The 20,291-nt window shown below is 39.6% G+C and overlaps 1 protein-coding gene across 5 annotated transcripts in view; it reads left to right on the forward strand.

Moving 5' to 3' along the window:
- Nucleotides 1–19,135, forward strand: part of ripor3 (RIPOR family member 3) — a 104,970-nt gene extending 85,835 nt beyond the window's left edge. For 4 of the 5 annotated variants that reach the window (XM_078419339.1, XM_078419340.1, XM_078419338.1 and 1 more), the window contains 9 exons: nt 1,804–1,934; nt 2,890–3,052; nt 6,642–6,777; nt 8,025–8,186; nt 9,527–9,685; nt 10,183–10,385; nt 12,544–12,627; nt 14,713–14,803; nt 18,854–19,135. In XM_078419339.1, coding sequence (XP_078275465.1) covers nt 1,804–1,934; nt 2,890–3,052; nt 6,642–6,777; nt 8,025–8,186; nt 9,527–9,685; nt 10,183–10,385; nt 12,544–12,627; nt 14,713–14,803; nt 18,854–18,945 — 1,221 coding nt within the window. In that variant the 3' untranslated portion in view covers nt 18,946–19,135. Of the gene's footprint in view, nt 1–1,803; nt 1,935–2,889; nt 3,053–6,641; nt 6,778–8,024; nt 8,187–9,526; nt 9,686–10,182; nt 10,386–12,543; nt 12,628–14,712; nt 14,804–18,853 lie in introns of those variants that run through there. The other variant, XR_013548761.1, reaches the window with a different exon arrangement.
- The last annotated feature ends 1,156 nt before the right edge of the window (nt 19,136–20,291 follow it).

Raw genomic sequence — 20,291 nt, forward strand, 5'->3', positions numbered from 1 at the left:
TATTTCTCCTTTACATCCTTTAATATCCTCTCCTTTACAGATTGTCATTTTATTACTCAACTGTTGACAAACCATTTATAGTGTTTCATACCAACCCTCTTTACCATAATTTGATTATTTTAACCTGCAAGGCAGAATTTGATTATTTTAACCTGCAAGGCAGAATATTTTTTTAAATCAGTAATTCACATGCATCTTTTTAATTTGGAAAAGGCCCCAGACCACATTGATAGCATACTACTGTATTGTATCATCAAACATAGTTTGGGAATAAACTTACTAAACTGGCTTACTGGCAGAAGACAGAGGGTTGTCGTAGAAGGACAACATTCAGGCTGGAGGCCCGTGATCAGTAGAGGTCCGCTGGATCTGTTCTGGGACCTCGACTGTTTGTGATATATGTAAATGACTTGGACGTAAACGTAGTAAATTTGCAGATGACACCAAGATTGTTGGGGTCGCGGACTGTGAGGAAGACTGCCAAAGAATGCAGCAGGATATAGATTAGCTACAGAAATGGGCGAAGAAATGGCAGATAGTTTAATCTGAGCAAGTGTGAGGTGTTGCACTTTGGGAGGATGTTAAATGTAAGGGGAAAATATACAATTAATAGGATGATCCTTAACACCATTAATGTATAGAGGGATCTTGTGGCCCATAACTCCCTGAAAGTGGCAACACAAGTAAATAGAGTGGTAAAGAAGGCTTATGGTATACATGCATTTAAGGTCGGGGCATTGCATATGAAAGTCAGGAAGTCATGATGCAGATATATAGGACTTTAGGTAGGCCATATTTGGAGTATTGCATGCAGTTCTGGTCACCCCATTTCAAGAAGGATGTGGTGACTTCAGAAAGGGTGCAAAAGAGATTTAGACAATAGACAGTAGTTTACCAGAATGATGTGTGCAGGAAGGAACTGCAGATGTTGGTTTAAACCGAAGATAGACACAAAATGCTGAAGTAATTCAGCGGGACAGGCAGCATCTCTGGAGAGAAGGAATGGGTGACATTTTCGGTCGAGATGTCTGAAGAAGGGTTTCATCCCGAAACGTCACCCATTCTTTCTCTCCAGAGATGCTGCCTATCCCACTGAGTTACTCCAGCATTTGTGTCTATTTAGCAGAATGATGCCTGGATTAGGGGGTAATAACTATAGGGAGCAGTTGAACAGACGGATCGTTTTCTTTGGAGCGCAGGAGGTTGCGTGGCATCCTGATAAAAGTGTGTAAAATTATGAGGCATTGAGGGGGTATACAGTCAGAATATTTTTCCCAGGATGAAAAAAAACAAATGCTAGAGGGCATAGCTTTAAGGCAAATTTTAAATGAGATGTTTGGAACAAGTTTTTTTACACAGAAGATGGTGAGTGCTTGGAATGCATTGCTGGGGATGGTGGTTGAGGTAGATAAGATAGTGGCATTTAAGAGACTTTTGGATAGGCATATGATTTTACAGGGAATGGAGGGATATGGGTTACGTGCAGGCAGATAAGAGTTGGGCTTGGCATCATGTTTGGCACAGACATTGTGGGCCGAATGGCCTGTTCTTGTGCTGTGCTCTTCTATGTTCTAAATTAATCAGATAAAGGAGGAAATATTTTCAATATCACCAGATTTGACTGAAAATATATGATTGTAAAAAGCACCGTAATCCACTAAACACACAAATTAATAGAATTTATGAAATATGGGAGCACTTTACAACCCAGTAACATATCCCATGATTTACAGTGACTATTAAAGATTGAACTGATCAATTAGAATATATTTGTTTAAATGCTGTGCTGTTTGTTATAAACAGAAAGAAGTTACAGTCAGCAGAAGTACATCTACTGTCAGTCTGAGTGTTGAAACAGCGCTGGAAAGCTTCAACTTTCTAAATGGTGACTCCATTGATAATCTTTCATACTCTGGGAGTGTGAAGCCTGAAAGGTAGATAATTGATAATATAATGATAAAATTCACAAAAATCTGCTTCATGTTTTAAAATTAAGACAAATGTTGCTGTTTATTTCAATGTCACATGACTGAATGGTTCTGATTTCCAAAGAAATGCCATTTCCCACTGTGGTCGTCATGAACATCTCACAAACGACCACTGCATTAATATTGCCATTGTTTGCTAGGAAATAATGCCACATGGTTCAAAAGTACAGATGACTTTGGGCAATTGTTACTATATAAAGGGGCACCCTAGAACAAGTTTCAGCTAGTGTTATTATCCCACACATTTAATGTTTTGCTTAAACTTATCTACTCCCTTTGGGAACCTTAATTATTCTATAACTCTGCTCACCAGTAATCCTTCCAATGACCTCATCATGTTGTCCATGTTCCCTATAGCCCAAATTTTCAGAATCAAGCCTTAAGTTCAGAGCTACATCCTTGTGTCCTCCCAATACCGGACCCCAATCCCCTGTCTATTCCCTCCTTATATCAGCTCCCAATCTTTGGCTAACACCACAAGTACCATTCCAATCTGAACAGATCCCAAACTCCAACCATACACATCCTCCTCTATCACTGATCCCATCTCAAGTCAAATGTCTCTCACCACTCAGACCCAATCTATGGCTAAACACCAACCCTTTACCTTACCAATTTTTGATCTCTGATCACCCCCTGATCTCCAGCCATATCATTCACCTTCCAGGCTTTGCTCAGGCCTGAGTCTGCTAGCTGTCTCTGCTCCTCCCCCTCAAGTCCTAGGCCAGGTCTTGACCATGATCATATGATGCGAAGGAAAGTGTGTAAAGGACTGTCCACAATGAAATTTGCAATGACAGACCCGTGACTAGTATAGCCGTTGGTTTAACATATCTTTCAGTGTTGTTATCTGTACGACGTGTTGAGTCAATTTATTTTCCTTTTATATTTTATTTTACAGAAATGGCACTTACAATAATAGTAACAATTGTCAGTATGGTCTGCTTACGAGGAGTGGAGATTTGGGAATGAAAACAGCAGGAACTTTTGCCCTGACATCAAAGAATCAGTGTCTTGATAAAATCCTATTAACACACCTACAGGTGTGCAAGAAGCTTCTGCAGGTAGGTGAGGGTAAAAATAATAATACAGGCAATATCCGCATTACAGATGTTCGAAAATTTGCCCATATAAAATGGAAACTTGAAATATGGAATAACATCCATTCTTACGGAATTTGTGTGGAGAAAATAAGTAAATTGGTCATCACAAAAAACACATTTCTCATGACCCAGGCACAGGTGACAAAGTTTCATGTTATGTAAAATCACCATGTGGCCTGTTTTCTCAGGGCACTATTTTTCCATGGGTTACCTATAGCATTTATATTTTTTCTTCTTCATTGTTCATAAGAATAAGGGGTAGGCCATTTAGAACGGAGATGAGGAAGAACTTTTTCAGTCAGAGAGTGGTGAAGGTGTGGAATTCTCTGCCTCAGAAGGCAGTGGAGGCCAGTTCGTTGGATGCTTTCAAGAGAGAGCTGGATAGAGCTTTTAAGGATAGCGGAGTGAGGGGGTATGGGGAGAAGGCAGGAACGGGGTACTGATTGAGAGTGATCAGCCATGATCGCATTGAATGGCGGTGCTGGCTCGAAGGGCTGAATGGCCTACTCCTGCACCTATTGTCTATTGTCTATTGTCTATTGTTTTTCCCATTAAAATTTTTTGAGGGTAATTGACACTTCACAAAACTTAAATTTATAGCACTGAATTTTGTTAAGTGTTCAATCTGTTTTTCTGAATATTGCAGATATTAAATTTATTGTTATTTTCTTGGGCTGATTTCTTTGCTTTTATTTCTTGCTCATAAACCTGCTCAATTTTGAACTAACTATTTTAGTGACTTTTAAAGTAAAGGAAAATAGATTTATAAAATAATGATTACATTTTACAGAATTGTTAAAATTGAAAGGACAGAGAATGTTAATCAATGTCAAAAGCAGGGTTATGGAATATAATCTATATTATCTGATCTTAACATCGATGTGGAGTCCTGGGAGAGCCTTGCAGCTGACCGTACAAGGTGGAGAGGTACCCTGAACCAACATCACAAAACGGGGCAAGAGAAACTGATGAACGCAGCGGCAGAAAAGCGGGCACGCAGAAAGGAGCGCAGCAACTTCAACAGACCAGAGACCACACACAAATGTGACCTTTGCGACAGAGACTGTCACTCCCACATTGGTCTCTTCAGCCACAAGCGACGCTGCTCTAGCCGAGGTGTGGAGCAAGCAGCCAACTAGGATGCATCATCCATGGTCAGCCATGACCGAGGGGGTCTAAGAAGAAAGTAGTTACCTGCATATGATATTCTTAGGATTCAACATCCACCTCATATTTCCTGGATTATATAATCTGGAATCTGAGGAGGATATAGAAGTACAAAAGCTTCACCACTCCATTGATGAGAGAATTATTTTCTTAATATATCATTTTATTTTTACATATTTTATTTGAAAGCACGTTAACATAATCACTCCAAAAGGTCACTATAACCTTAATATGATTTAGAAAAGAAATTGTTAAACTAACAATGATTTTTTAAAGAACCTGATGTTGATATATTATCTTTTAAACCTCCTTAAATCAGGAGAAAATGGTCCTCGAATTATTTAACCAAATTCCCAGCTACAGGTATCATTTTGAAAATGAGCCCAGTTACAATAGTAGTTTCAATCTAAACTTTGATCGGTTACATTTATACCTATTCTGTAAAAGAATAAGCAGGTTACGGGTTAATCTGGGCATCCCTCGTGCCTTCAACAATGGTACTTATACATCCTTGTGACCTCCGATGTGTTTGATATGACTGACCAAATAGTCCTCTTTCAACAAATCTACTTAGTGAGATTGATTTCGACTGTTCCATTCCTAACAATCCAGTCGACTAGGTTATTTCTGGCAGTATAAGAAGATAACTGCAGATGCTGGTACAAATTGAAGGTATTTATTCACAAAATGCTGGAGTAACTCAGCAGGTCAGGCAGCATCTCAGGAGAGAAGGAATGGGCCACAAAATGCTGGAGTAACTCAGCAGGTCAGGCAGCATCTCACAAAGTGTTGGAGTCTGAAGAAGGGTCTAGCCCCAAAACGTAGATCAGTCTGAAGAAGGGTCTCGACCCGAAATGTTGCCCATTCCTTCTCTCCTGAGATGCTGCCTGACCTGCTGAGTTACTCCAGCATTTTGTGAATAAATACCTCAGGTTATTTCTGGTGGTATCTCTCTTTTCATAGGATGGTCAATTCTAGAGTTCCCAGTGTTCTATTCCACGTTCCTTCCTCTTCAATATTTCTCTTTCTGCCATTGATGACAACGTCTAGAAGTGTGGGTTAACCTTCTCTTCAAATTCTGGGCCCCTCCTTTACTGCAGTGTAGACATTTTCACCATCGTAGACTGTACTCATTTTGCCTCACTTTCTCTACTCAGACTCCCCTCTAAAATCTTTCCTTTAATCAAGCTTTTGGTTCTGTTGAACCAATCTCTCCCTTGGCTGGATTTTTTAACCATATTCCTGGATGAAGTACTATGAAACATTTATTTATGTTAAAAGGCTTTTCTAAATATAATTAGTTCCTGCTGACAATTGGTGGTTGAGAGTTCTTTTAATCTGTAAAAATGACATCCATTTATTAGAATATAATTCCTCCTGTCAGGATAAAGTCAACCAGAGGCGAATGATGCAACAAGAAACATTAGCAGGAAAATGTTGTACTTGTATTGAAAACCTGTGGCCTTGCATGTGTCACATCTCTGAATGTCCATGGACAGTGTCCTGTATGTAATGAGGAGTTTGATGACTGCGAATGATCAGCCATGATCACATTGAATGGTGGTGCTGGCTCGAAGGGCCGAATGGCCTACTCCTGCACCTATTGTCTATTGTCTATCTGATTTTGGTTAAATTGTTTAAATTTGTCTTTTGCCAGCAAGCAAATGACATTGCAGAGATTTTTGTTAGCTGCGCCATTCTCCTTTCCCAAGTTAGGACCAAGAAAACAGGAAATTTAAAAAGAGAATGCTCCTTCTGGTGAAATGGAGATGCTTCTATTTCTGGGTCATGCAGTGTCAGCTTTCTTTCCAAGTTTTGTAATGTATCTTGAGCCAGATGTCCGTGAAGCCTATTTCAGCTCATTTGCAGTTGTTATCAGTTATGCTAATAACTATTTGTCTAAATTATCAATGGGTGTTAGAGACTGGAACGTCGTGGAATCATCTGCTGATCCATTGTAACATTTCTGGTTTCACCTCAGAGGCATTTGGACAGGTTAAGAAAATAATCTCTTATTTTACCTTTAGTTTAATGAGACTTCTAGGCTAATGCCACCCAGGAGCATGGTTATATTATAAAGACCACTTCATCCACAAAGAATACTTGAAAGCCTTGGGAAAATTCATTTTTAAGTTATACACATTTTGATATCTGTTGTGTTATTCCACCTGCAAATAATACTCTAATAATAATTCCACCTGTATATATTAATCTAAAAGCTTTCAAGGTAGACAAGAAACACTATCCTCTTTACAAAATGTGTTGCCCTATTTATATTTTGCCTTTCATAACATTTGATGGATATTAAATATATATATTTCTAATGTGATCTTCATGATACCTTGGTTTTCAAACCCAGCGAATAATTTTATTTCTGTTTCAGAGATTTCCATCAGTTGATTCTGTACAGGTCCTACAGAACTGTATACTGGAGGAGCTTTCTCAGCAGATCCTGGTGTTGGACTCGCTGGCTCATTTCTGTTATGAGAAGTCAGCAAATATTAAATCAGTTGAAGAAGGTTTGTACAAAATAACCATAACCATGGGCCAGTTTCCATGCTGTATCTCGAAAGTAAAGTATGAACTAATTGATTGTTTAATACTTTATCACAGGTCACAGTGAAATTCTTTGTTTTGCATACCATACACAAGGTATGCAAAGATTCGCCACGTCCAGGGCGATGACAAAGTTACAAAGGATTCATTACAATGCCCAATGATCCCTCCTTGTTCTTGCCCCCCCCCCCCCCCCCAACCCCCCAGGCCGAGGGACCAAAGAGGGACCATTGGGTGCTGTAATGAATGCTTTGTCGTCACCCTATACGTGGCGATTCTTTGCATTCCTTGTGTAAGGTATGCAAAACAAAGAATTTTACTTTGTTCTTGTCCGCCCTCCGGCACCCACCATGGGCCCGTCCTCGGCAGCCCACCGCCGGGTCCTCTCTTGGACGGCACCGTGGAGCTGGCTGGGTGCTTCCGACGGCTCGCAGCACTCTGCAAAGGCCCACCCCGCTCTTGGCGGCTGCTCGCAGATCCCCCCTCGCTCTTGCCGTGCTGGTCCTGCTGACGTCTCCGGCGGGAGAGCCGGACCTACCGGAGGGCTTAGTCCCATTTGCCGGGAACACTCCCAACCGCGCTGCTTGCCCAGAACATCAACACCGGAATTACTAAAGCCTGAACGAAACACATACTTAATATTCTTCTCAGAATTAATTATAATTCAGGTATTTCTTGCAATTGAGGGAGTGCAGCGTAGGTTCACCATGTTAATTCCTGGGATGGCGGGACTGATATATGATGAAAGAATGGGTCGACCGGGCTTGTATTCACTGGAATTTAGAAGGATGAGAGGGGATCTTCTAGAAACTTATAAAATTATTAAGGGATTGGAAAGGAAATATGTTCCCGATTTTATGGAAGTCCAGAACCAGGGGTCACAGTTTAAGAATAAGGGGTAGGCAGTTCGGACTGAGATGAGGAAAAACTATTTCACCCAGAGAGTTGTGAATCTGTGGAATTCTCTGCCACAGAAGGCAGTGGAGGCCAATTCACTGGATGTTTTTAAGAGAGAGTTAGATATACCTCCTAAGGCTAACGGAATCAAGGGATATGGGGAAAAAGCAGGAACGGGGTACTGATTTTGGATGATCAGCCATGACCATATTGAATGGTGATGCTGGCTCAAAGGGCCGAATGGCCTACTCCTGCACCTATTTTCTATATTTCTATGTTTAATGCTAATAGGGTTTTATCTTTCTTATTTCAGTTATTCCAAAATCAAAGAAGAGAAAATCAGTCCTGTCATTTTGGCATAAATGCACAGAAGGAGAATGTGTTTTACATTTATCAGCTGAACAGTTCCTCATACAGCTAAGGAATTGTTATATGCAGAAAGTGGCTGCAAAATACCCAGGACAGACAGAGAGAGGTAAGCCACAGACATATCTGGCTGTTATCTGTGATTGAATTTACAAAATATACATCTTGTAATTTTAATGAAGACTATATGTGAATAATTACGTAAGAAATAGCAAGGGAAGGCCATTCAGTCCTTCAGACTTGTTCTGTCATTCAACATATCATAGCTAATCTCAACACCATTTTTCTGCCCTATCTCTATGTACCTTGATTCCCCGATCTTGTTGATTTTAAGCACATTGATTTTAAGATACATAAACAATATCTGAAAAACTATTCTCATTATTTATGATACATCACTTGGATGAAATAAATAAGGTTTAAATTGGAATTTATGCGATTATTCAATAACTAAACTTTGAATCGATGTTTTGCAATTACTGATATTCAGCTATGAAATTATTGGAATTCTGAATCTATATATATATATATATATATATATATATATATATATATATATATAAAGGTAAAAGTTAAACAGCCTTCTCTTGCTCAGCGATGGCTAACTTGGCGTAGATTTGGTGAAACTATTCTCCTCTGGCCAATGAGAAGGGCAGAGTGCAGCGATTGCAAATTTGGATGTATTTTCGTGTAATTCTTTTGACTCAACTAACAATTGTGTTGAAATGTGGGAGATTTAACATTTTGCAGCTCTTGCGGTTTGCGGAAAAAGCTGCAAAATATAAAATCCACCATCATATCACATATGGCAGAGAATTTTAAAATTAGTGAGACTGAGTAGGTGTCATGTTATATTTAGGTCCAAGTCAGACCACATTGAGGATAATTGCGAGGCTGCTTTTGAAAGGTATAACATTAGACATAAGATATAGGTTTGTTTTATTTTCCTGAGGAGTCTCTGTCATGAATGTAGTCAACCAACAGAAACACAGAACTCTGAAGCTGCAGTACTCTTTAAAAACACCTTAACCAGAGACTTTCAATCTTGTTCTACTCTCAGTAACCGGGAGAACCAAGCCAGGAATATGTCCACATTCAAGATTGGTGTTGCATGACAAGATTATATATATATATTTTTAAGTAACCTAGGTTTCCAGTCATGCAGATGAATTAAACAAATGCAACCTCACCCACCATTCAGAAATCATTGATTAATTTTCTTTCTTTATTCAGTAGCGTTTAGACTCGACTGATTGTCCAGTATTATAGGGAGGGAAGGAATCATCACAGTACAGGTCGTATTTAACATTTGCATTTCCTTCTCCCATCAGTTGCTTTAGGAGGACAGATTCTACATTAATTTTGTCGAATATGGTCAAAAGAATTATGTTACACTCTGTTAAAAGGGTTTAAGACATTTAATGTTAATCGCTCTCATGTTTTTGCAAGTATTCAGAACACTTCTGCACCAGATTATCAGCTGTTGTGAATTACTGCCTTGTCCCAATGTCTCAGAGGAATTGGTGACAGTTTTCCAGTTTTTCAACTACGTACAGAAGTACAATATTACTCAGCTCGGAACCCATTTGACCAGTCTAGCTAAGGAAGGTAAGAGAAAACGCTATCTCCATGGATTGGAACTTGAGTGTGTGACTGTTACAGTAATGAAATATTTATGAACAAATGGATGTGCAAAGTCTAAAATGACCACTTACCCCTTTTGATACAAACAAACAGCCTGATGAAGACCACAGGCAGCTGGAGCAAGAGAGTATAAATAGAGGATGTGTTTTTGAACCACAACAGATATAGCAGCACTTGGGAGATAGACACAAAAAAGCTGGAGTAACTCAGCGGGACAGGCAGCATCTCTGGAGAGAAGGAATGGGTGACGTTTCGGGTCGAGACCCTTCTTCAGATCTTGGGCCAAGTTATAAATTCATTAACAAGTTTTGATAGATTGAGACAGAAGTTTAAACACACCCAACGTTAAATATAACAGCTTATAAACTTTGGTCTAATGTTAACAAATGTTATCATATTATTTAATACTTTTATAGGTCATGATTCTTGCAATCCCATTTGTTGACTCTTTATACTTTTAGTGTTTCTACCTGAAGCATTGCATTCTGCATACAAGGTAAAGGCACTGAAAAAGTTAAAAGAAAAGCTTGTGTCGGAACTGCAACCACTGCGTCAAACGTTGCAGTCCATCAGTGTTCTTCAGTTGGATGAGAATCCCAAAGTTGCTCAGACTGCAATCTCCTTTCTTAGGAGTGCTTTAGCAAACAACCTATTTAGAACAAAGGTAAGCATTATCGTCTTCATGCTCTGAATAAACAAATTTAAAAACCTATTTTATGTTTTAGCCATATTATTGTGAATGTTGTCACATGAAGTAAAATAGCAAATCATGAATAACATTAACATTTGATCAGTAGCATGTTTATGCCTAGAGTTATATACATAATGTGTAATTCTCGTAATATATTAGCCTCCACATGAAATAGGAATATTCCCTGAAAGTTGAAATAAAACAAGTAAAAAATTAAATAAGCAATATGAAAAATAAAAATAAAATTTGCAAAGATAGTGACTAAATAAGCAAAATACCTTAATGAGATATATCAGTAATGAGATATGATATGAGATACTATACCAAGATACGGTAAAGCAGGATAACAAAAAATGACAATATTAATATTTAGTCATATCTCTCATTAAAATATAACATTGTTTAAAGAGAAACTGAAGTTTTCAATGTCCGTAGGACTTATGGGCCAGATTCTACTGAAATAGTGAAAGTAATTGAACAAAACAGGAAGGAAATTGAGAACCTCATAACCGGGTATCAAGACAACAACATCTCCCTCAATGTCAGCAAGACAAAGGAGATTGTGATTGACTTCAGGAAGTGAAGCAGGGTACATTGATGGCATCGAAGTAGAGCTTCATGCACTTGGGAATAAATATCACTAGTAATTTGTCCTGGACCAGCCACATCAAAGTTATGGCCAAGAAAGCACACCAATGCCTCTATTTCCTTAGAAGGCTTAGGAAGTTTGGCATGTCCCCAACAACCTTCACCAACCTTGACAGACGCAACGCAGAAAGCATTTCATTGGATCAATCTTGGCATGGTTTGGGAACAACTCCATCCAACGTGGCAAGAAACTACAGTCATGGACTTAGCCCAGACCATTGTATTGACTCCATCTACACTTCACCCTGCCTTGGCAAGGCCACCCACATAATCAAGGACCAGTCTCACCCTGGTCACTTCCTCTTCTGCCCTCTCCCAACAGGCAAGAGGTACAGTTGTAGGAAGGAACTGCAGGTGCTGGTTTAAATCGAAGATAGACACAAAATGCTGGAGTAACTCAGCAGGACAGGCAGCATCTCTGGATAGAAGGAATGGGTGATGTTTAGGGTCGAGACTCTTCTTCCATTCTCCAGAAATGCTACCTGTCCTGCTGAGTTACTCCAGCATTTTTGTCTATCTTACGCAAGAGGTACAGATGTTTAAAAACGCACACCTTCAGATTCAGGGACAGTTTCTTCCTAGCTGTTATAAGGCAACTGGACCATCCTCTCACCGGCTAGAGTGTGGTCCTGAGCTCCAATCTACCTCCTATGAGACCTTTGAACTATCTTTAATCAGACTTTATTGCGAACCAAATAATGTACCCTTTATCCTTTATCTGTGTACTATGGATGGTTTGATGGTAATCATGTACAGCCTTTTCTTTAACTGGATAGCACGCAAAAAAAAAAATCATTTTACTAAACTAAAATTTTCATTAAACTAAACTAAAATGTACCTGGTAAACCATGGAGAAGTTAGCAAGTAACTAGTAGTGAATAGCCACAGGATGCTAGTCTTTTGTTTTTGCTAGTCATTTGACAGCTTTCTGAAAAAGCCTTCCCAAGTTTTTCATCAAGCTACTGTTTTTTCACATGTATTGATCACTCATTGAAGAAAGTTGTGTCCAAGTACACTTTTGACTATGCGATTGATAGTGAAAGCCCATCAATCACTTCTGCCCACAGTTGTAAACAAATGGCTTTGTGTATGCCATTCCCAATTGTTTTATGATGTTAAAATCACGACATTTTTGTAGATGCACTCATCCATAACCACTATGATGACTATGTGGTTATGGATGAGTGCATATACAAACTCAAATCTTCACACCATGACATTAAGAATGCATTTATTTGTCCACCTCTCCAAAGGTGGATTGGAATATTCCTTTTGAACTATCTATTCATTTGCTAGTCTCTCTAACTAAATATTAACCTGTTTTCTCTCTTTCATTGTTCTGATGAAGGGTATTGCACCCAAAATGTTAAGTCTATTCCTCCTACAATAATCCTTAAATGTCAATTTAGTGTATTTTGTATTGTGGATTCAATATAGTTAACCTAATTGTAATTTTAATGATTTTTATCTGTACATTTCTCAGGCTTTGGCCTACTACACAGAAAGTTTGCAAGAAAAAGATGTGCAACACCAAAGAGCTGCCTGCTTGGCACTTAAACAGCTGAAGGTAAATTAGGATTTAATGAAATTTCATGCTGCTATGAATAGCACTAATATATCTCTGCCAATCCACAAAACTAGGTGAGTTTGCAGGTTTAGAGGAGGACACAAAGCCAGCAAAGGAATATGAATAGATTAGGTGAATGAACAAAAAGTAAAATGGAAGTTACCCCCTTTGGAAAATTGAAAAGGAAATATATTATTTAAACTAAGAGACTATAAAATGTTGTGGTATGAAGAGATCTAGGAAACCTTGCAGATGAAATACAAGAAGTGAGGCATTGCAAGTAATTTGGAAAGCTAATGAAACATTGTCGATGTTGCTATAGATATGGAGTGCAAAAGTAGATAAGTGTTCATGCAAATTCACAGGGTGCTGCTGAAACTGGCCTTTGAGTAGTGTGTACAGCTGTGGCCTGCTTATGGATTGGAAACAACACAGCGGGTTCACCAAGTTGATTCGAGATGAAACAGTTGAGATGAAGTTTAGCAGGTTGGGTCTATACTCATTGGAATGTAGAAGAACAAGAGGTGATCTTATTGATGTAAGGATCTGAAGGTGATTGACAGGATGAAAGCTAAGAGGATGGTTCCCTTGTGGGAGTAACTAGAATAACTGGAAGAGGGGGGGTCACCCATTTCAGACAGAGTCGAGGTGTAGCAAGGTTGCACCAGGGTTGCAAATCTTTCAAACTCTACCTTAGAGAGCTGTGGGGCCAGTCATTGAATATATTCAAGGAGAGGCTGCCCTTTAAACTAGAAGAGTTCTGGGATATGTGGAAAAAGAGAAAAGATAGTATTGAGGCCAATATTGGATCATCGATGATCACATTGAGTGAAGCACTGGCTCAAGGGATGGACAGAACCACTCTTGCTCTCATATATTTGCTCAAATCAATGTTTTAATGCATAAAGTATTACACCCTTTTCATATAAAGTTTCAAAACGCCATTTGTTTTGTCCTTGGTCTTTGCTGAATCTAATATGCTCAGCCATTTCTGGATTTTTGCAGATTGAATCAAATTGATTGGGCCTGCATTCTATTATAATGGGGACCTCAAGAGGAGGCGACTGTTGTGGCTGAATAGTTGGAAATTCTCCTGCATTGTCGTTTGGACCTGTATATTTTTGAGGATCTGGAAGCTCATAGGAACAACATCTCTCATGAAGTTGTTTAATTAGTCATTGTTATTCATCATTATACATAACAAGACTACTGAGCTTAAATCTGATCTGCTGATTTTGGTGCTGGTGATCCTTCTCTCTCTTTAGCAAGATGCATCTGTTGTTTGGAACATAGAACAGTACATACAGGCCTTGTAGCTTTGGGCCATGATGTCTACAGACTAATCCCTTCTGCCTGCATGTGCACTATTTCTCTCCATTCTCCTGCATATTCATATCTATCTAAATGCCAATGTTATATCTGCTTCCACCACCACCCCTGGCAGCATATTCCAGGCACCGATGCAACTGTGTAAAAAAGCTTGTCCTGCACATCTCCTTTAAATCCCCCACTCCCTCACACAATATACCTATGCCCTCTAGTCTTCGACATTTCCACCCTTTTGGTCCAACCTCTCTTTATGGCTAATACACTCTAATCCAAGCACACATCCTGGTAAACCTCTTCTGAATCCTCTCCAAAGCTTGGACATCCATCCTGTAATGGGGCCATCAGAACGGCACCCAATACTCAAAATGCAGCCTAACCAAAGTTCTATAAGGCTGCAACATAACTTCCTGACTCTTATACTCAATGTCCTGACCAATGAGGGTAAGCATATCATTTTGCCGTCTTAACTTGTGTAATTTTCAGGGAGCATAAATGTTTAACCTTTATGTAGGCTTGTGTTCAGCTTTATCAGACTCTATTTAGATGCTGTTTCTGGTATAATTTTATATACATTGAACCAGGGTGGTTCTCTGGCTTAATAGTAATGACAAAAGTGAGGGCACTGCTAGGGTGTAATGTTATGGATTGTGATAGGATATGTTTGTTAAATAAAGATAAATTGGAAGATTGCAGCATTACCTGTGCTTTAAAGTAAGTTTAATGGATTATTAAATCTTATTTTGATCTTTCTTTGAGGCGGTGGAAAGCATTGAGCAGATCGCCAGCTTGTGTCATTCCCAAGTGGCACAAGTGCACAATGTGGCAAGGGAAACCCTCATCTCATTTGGTAATGGTATTCTTCTGAATTATTATTCATCTTCTCACTTGTTTCACCTTTTGCTAATGCAGCTAGTTCAGAATGTACTAGTAACTTTAAAATACCTAATTGAAATGGCCAACATTTACAATTGCTTTAACACAAGTGTTGCACTAGAATGACAATTCAGTCAGCCTATTCCAATCATCAGTGTTCATATTGAGATACAATCAGTCAAGATAGCTGGCTGAACATTTCAGGAGAAACAAGGTACTGCAGATGCTGGAATCTTAGGGAAAACACAAAGTGCTGGAGTAATTCATTGGGTCAGGCAGCATCTCTGGTGGATATGGATAGGTGACGTTTTGGGTGAAGATCCTTCTTCAGAATTCAAAAGCAGATACATTTTATGGTGAATAAAAACAGCAAGGAAAATGCAGATAATTTAGGACCATTTTTTCCTGTGCTCACCTCAAGATCTCTGATACAGGTTGTATACATTGACCTTGGCTGGAATAGAACTTGGTACCTGCATAGATTAAAATTAACATTTTTCTAGTTGATTTACTGCAGAGATTTGCTTAACTATTGAAATGAATCATGTATTAATATATTCAGATCACATCCCAATAATATTATTGCTGAACTAAGTAAATAGATCATAGTTCCTGGGAAAGACGTTGCAAATACTGCCATTTCTATAGTCCTTAAACCATAGTTTAACCTTAACCACCAACACACCTGCTCCCCCTCAAACCACCTGCCCCCCCTTATCCTGTCAGCCCCTGCCTCAGTTCTCCCCAATCTCCACCACCGACCTCTCTGACCTCTTCACAGGAATAAAAACTGCCACCTGCTCTCTGGACCCCATCCCCTCCAGCTTTGTCAAGGCCTGCCTTCCTGCTCTCTCTCCACTTATCACTGCAACAATAAACTCCTCCCTGTCCACTGGCATCGTCCCGCCATCCCTCAAAATCGCTGCTGTCACCCCCATTCTGAAAAAACCTGGTCTAAACCCTGACACCCCAAACAACTTCAGACCAATCTCCAACCTACCCTTTCTGTCCAAAGTTTTGGAACGTGCTGTAGCTTCCCAACTAAAATACCACCTCTCTACCAATAACCTGTATGAAACTTTCCAATCTGGATTCCGCTCAAACCACTGTACTGAAACTGCGCTCCTCAAAATCACAAACGACATTCTCCTCTCCTCCGACGCTGGCAACCTCAACATTCTCATCCTACTTGACCTCAGCGCCGCCTTTGACACCATAAATCACTCCATTCTCCTCACCCGACTTGAAACCTCCCTTAACATCACCGGCACAGCCCTATCCTGGTTCAAATCTTACCTCTCTGACAGACACCAATTCATCTCCATTAACAACTGTAAATCCCCCACCGCTCCCCTCCCCCAAGGTGTCCCCCAAGGCTCAGTCCTTGGCCCCCTCCTCTTCATCCTCTACCTGTTTCCCCTTGGTCAATTAATCCGCCGTCATGGTCTCAACTTCCACTGCTTCGCCGATGATATCCAGCTCCTCATCTCCACCAAGTCAATCTCCTCCACCACACACTCTACACTGACAAACTGCATTACTGAAATAAAATCTTGGCTTCAAACAAACTTCCTCAAACTCAATTGCAACAAATCTGAAATCATCATCATTGGTCCAAAAATGCTCACCAAATCCACCCAAAACTTCACCCTCAACATTGATGGTCTCCCAGTATCCACCTCACCTCACATCCGGAATCTTGGAATCATCCTTGATCAAACCCTCTCCTTCGACAAACACATCACAAAGACAGCCTTCTTCCACCTCAAAAACATTGCCCGTCTCCGTCCATCCCTCTCCTCCACAGCTCCAGAAACCCTCATCCACGCCTTCATCACCTCCCGTCTGGACTACTGCAACAGCCTCCTCTATGGCGCACCCTCAAAAATCATCAATAAACTTCAATACATTCAAAACTCCGCTGCCCGTCTACTCACACACACCTCGATCCATGACCATATCACCCCCGTCCTTTATAAACTCCACTGGCTCCCCATCCCCCAGAGAATCCAGTACAAAATCCTCCTCATAACCTACAAAACCCTCCATAACCTGGCCCCATCCTACCTGACCGACCTCCTCCACAGGCACACTCCCACCTGCACCCTCCGCTCTGCCGCTGCCAATCTCCTATCCCCCCACATCCGGACTAAACTCAGATCCTGGGGGGACAGGGCTTTCTCCATCGCTGCTCCCACCCTATGGAACTCACTACCCCAAACCGTTAGAGACTCCCCCACACTCACCACATTCAAAACATCGCTGAAGTCTCACCTGTTCAGTACTGCCTTCAACCACTGAAGGTCACCTCACCTTCTGTCTCCTTTCTCTGTTCATTTATTTATTTACTTATTTATCTATTTATTAATTTCCCTATGTTCTCAAAATCTCTGTAAAGCGTCTTTGAGTATATGAAAAGCGCTATATAAATAAAATGTATTATTATTATTATTATTATAGTTGGCCCCTTTACATCTCATCCTTTGACCTTCTTAACCTGCTCCATTTACAATTTATTCGAAAGCCGTATTCTTTGCTACCCATTCAATTTCATAATTGTCTTAATGACCTCTTGAGTCTACTCCCACAGCCTCTGTAAGCAGATAACTTTCTGCCTTGGTGATTTCAGCCTCCATTTTAACCTGGGTTTTCTTTCTTGCTTGCTTTCAGTAGTATCCTAGACTCCATTAATTTATCTTACTATAAACTGTGGAAAGAAGCATTAGGGCTTCAAAAGCAGATAAATTGCCTGGTGATTGAAAGCAAGTAAAAGGCCATACCTCTGAGCATTTTTCAATCTTCAGACTACAGAAGTGGTGCCAGAGGATTGCAAGCATTGTAACTATGTTTTAAAAAAAGGGGGGGATAAACCGTCATGTTGATTTAACTCGGTGGTGGGTAAATTATTGGAATCCAATTTGAGAAACAGTATCATTCATTAAGAGAGAGATTAAACAGTAGACAGCATGGATTTGTTAAAGGTTCGTCCTAACTGATTTTTTTCTTTTTCTGAGAGGTGGCAACAAAACTCAGTGAGGGCAGTGCACTTAATGTATTCTACATGGATTTTAACACAACCCTTTATAAGGTTGTACATGGTTTAAAAAAAAATAGGGATCAAAGTATCGAATTGGATCCAAAATTGGCTGCACGGTTGGAAGCATAAAGTAATAGTGATTGAAGGCTGTTAAAAGCCTCAATATTCTCCAATTGCTTTCAAATAGGGAACAATTTGAATTTAAAGGTTTTATTCTTGCTTTTAAGGCCTTTGTGGCTTACACCCTTCATTTCTGAACTCGAGATATCTGCAACACCAATTCTGGCCTCTTGAGCATCCCTGTTTTTAATTACTTCACTGCTGGTGATCATGCTCTTTGGTGTCCTTGTACAAAGCCCTAAAATTATTTGCTTAAAACCCAACCCTCCACTTCTCCTTTAGAAGGCTCATCAAAACTTACCTCTGGTGCAGGTTTTGTTTAAATGGTTAATTTCTAAGCCATGAGGTGAGATGATGATTCTACATTAGACAAAGGCACAAGGCCACAGTGACACACCTATTAAAACCACTGCCTCAAAGTGCCAGAAATGCAGATTCAATCCTGCCCTTGGGTGCTGGGTGGAGTTTGCATATTCTCTCTGTGGCAATATGGGTGTCCTCTAGGTGCTCGTTTCCACCTATATTCCAAAACATGCATGTTAGTAGGTTAATTAGCACTGTAAATTGTCCCTCATGGAAAGGCAAGTGGTAGAATTTGGGAGTAGTCAATAGTAATACAAGGAGAATTAAAAAATGGGGGCTAACATGGGATTAGTGTTAATGTGTGTTTGATGGTCTGTGTAGATTTGGTGGGCCGAATAGCCCATTTCAGTGCCAAATCTCCGACTGTACGGAATATTTATCAAGTTTTGCTTAGTTGATTTCGGATTTGGAAGAAAATGACAAAAGTTCTGACTGTATACATTTAAATCAAGGCTGTTATTTTGACAACATTTTTGTTAACTATTTGCTTATTTTATTGTACAGGTGAAAAAGGTTGTTTGGCCTATGATGCAGTTGACAGACTTTGGAAGGAAGGCATGAAACAAAATTCAACTACTCAAATTACTATTCTCTGAATATTGAATTTTAAAAACCTTGTCAATATATTTGTGTTGTAATTGTGCTTACAGTAATTATATTGTATAAAGATTTTATCAAATAGTTATTCAAAGGTCCAAGATATTGATGTTCAAGAAAGTGGCTACATTTGGATCATACGAAAAAGCTGGACTTCCTTGTCTATTGATCAAACTTGCAAATATGCTGTAGACCGCATATCTTTAACATTCTTAAATAAATGTTCAGTTTATTTGAAATAAACTATGTTCAGTGTGTGATTAAAGTTACATGAAGTAAACCATAATTACATTGCCAAACTATCTTGCTGGTTGCAAATTAATTTATTTTCAAAATATTCTTGCAATTCAGTACACAAAATTCAGTGACGAAAACACAGTTTGGACATGTCATCGTATTGACACTTTTACTGTTTTACTATGTTCACTTAGTGGATGTTCACACAGATAGTAAAGAGGCTGCAGGGGAGAGTGGAGCAGTGAGATTCCATGGACTGTACTTGCATAAAGCCAGTTTGGGCTCAATGGACTGGAAGGCTTCCTTCAGTATTGTAACCTAGATTCTGTTTAATTTTCAATTTGGAGAATAGTTCAGAATTCTAAAATGAAGTTTGTAGATTTAAAATTGTTGAATGCACTTGGGCTTCATCTGGAAATCAGACTTGTATCCAATTCATTCCTTTCATAGGTGTAGTGTGAGAAAATGAAGAGGTGCATTAGAGTTAAGTTACTTGAGTTAAGTATACTTCAAGATTACATTTGATACCAGAACTTTGGAACGATGCCAGTTCTGTGAAACAGGCCATTTCCATGGAATAAAACCACCAGTGATTGGATTTCCCACAGGTAGCAAGGTCCTAACAACAAGACCATTTCTGTTGGTCCTATTCTCATTTTCACTTTTTTTTAGATTGAATCTGTAACCCCACATCTTAATAGTTCACTCCATTAATTTTCTCCAAATGAGAACATTTCTCCACCAGGCTTTGTCCTGTACCTCCTCTCTTTCAGTTTTCTCCCTCCCCCTCTCAACATAATTATCTGAAGGGTCCTGACTCGAAACATCACCTCTCCATGTTCTGCAGAGATGCTGCCTGGGCCACTGAGTTATTCCAGCAGTCATTTTTGTAAACCAGTATCTGGAGTTACTTGTGTCTCTGAGAAAATTGCTTATTCCCTCTCGTACCAATCACAAATGCATTCATATTTTTCATGAACATTTATCTGCAAAAGAGGGGTATTTTCGACTATTTTCTTCAAACCTGTCTGAAGGGACCCTACCCAAAACGTCACGCATCCATTTTCTCCAGGGATGCCACTTGACCCACCAAGTTACTCCAGCGCTT

The sequence above is a fragment of the Rhinoraja longicauda genome, chromosome 22 (assembly GCF_053455715.1).
Source record: "Rhinoraja longicauda isolate Sanriku21f chromosome 22, sRhiLon1.1, whole genome shotgun sequence".
NCBI lineage: Eukaryota > Metazoa > Chordata > Chondrichthyes > Rajiformes > Arhynchobatidae > Rhinoraja > Rhinoraja longicauda.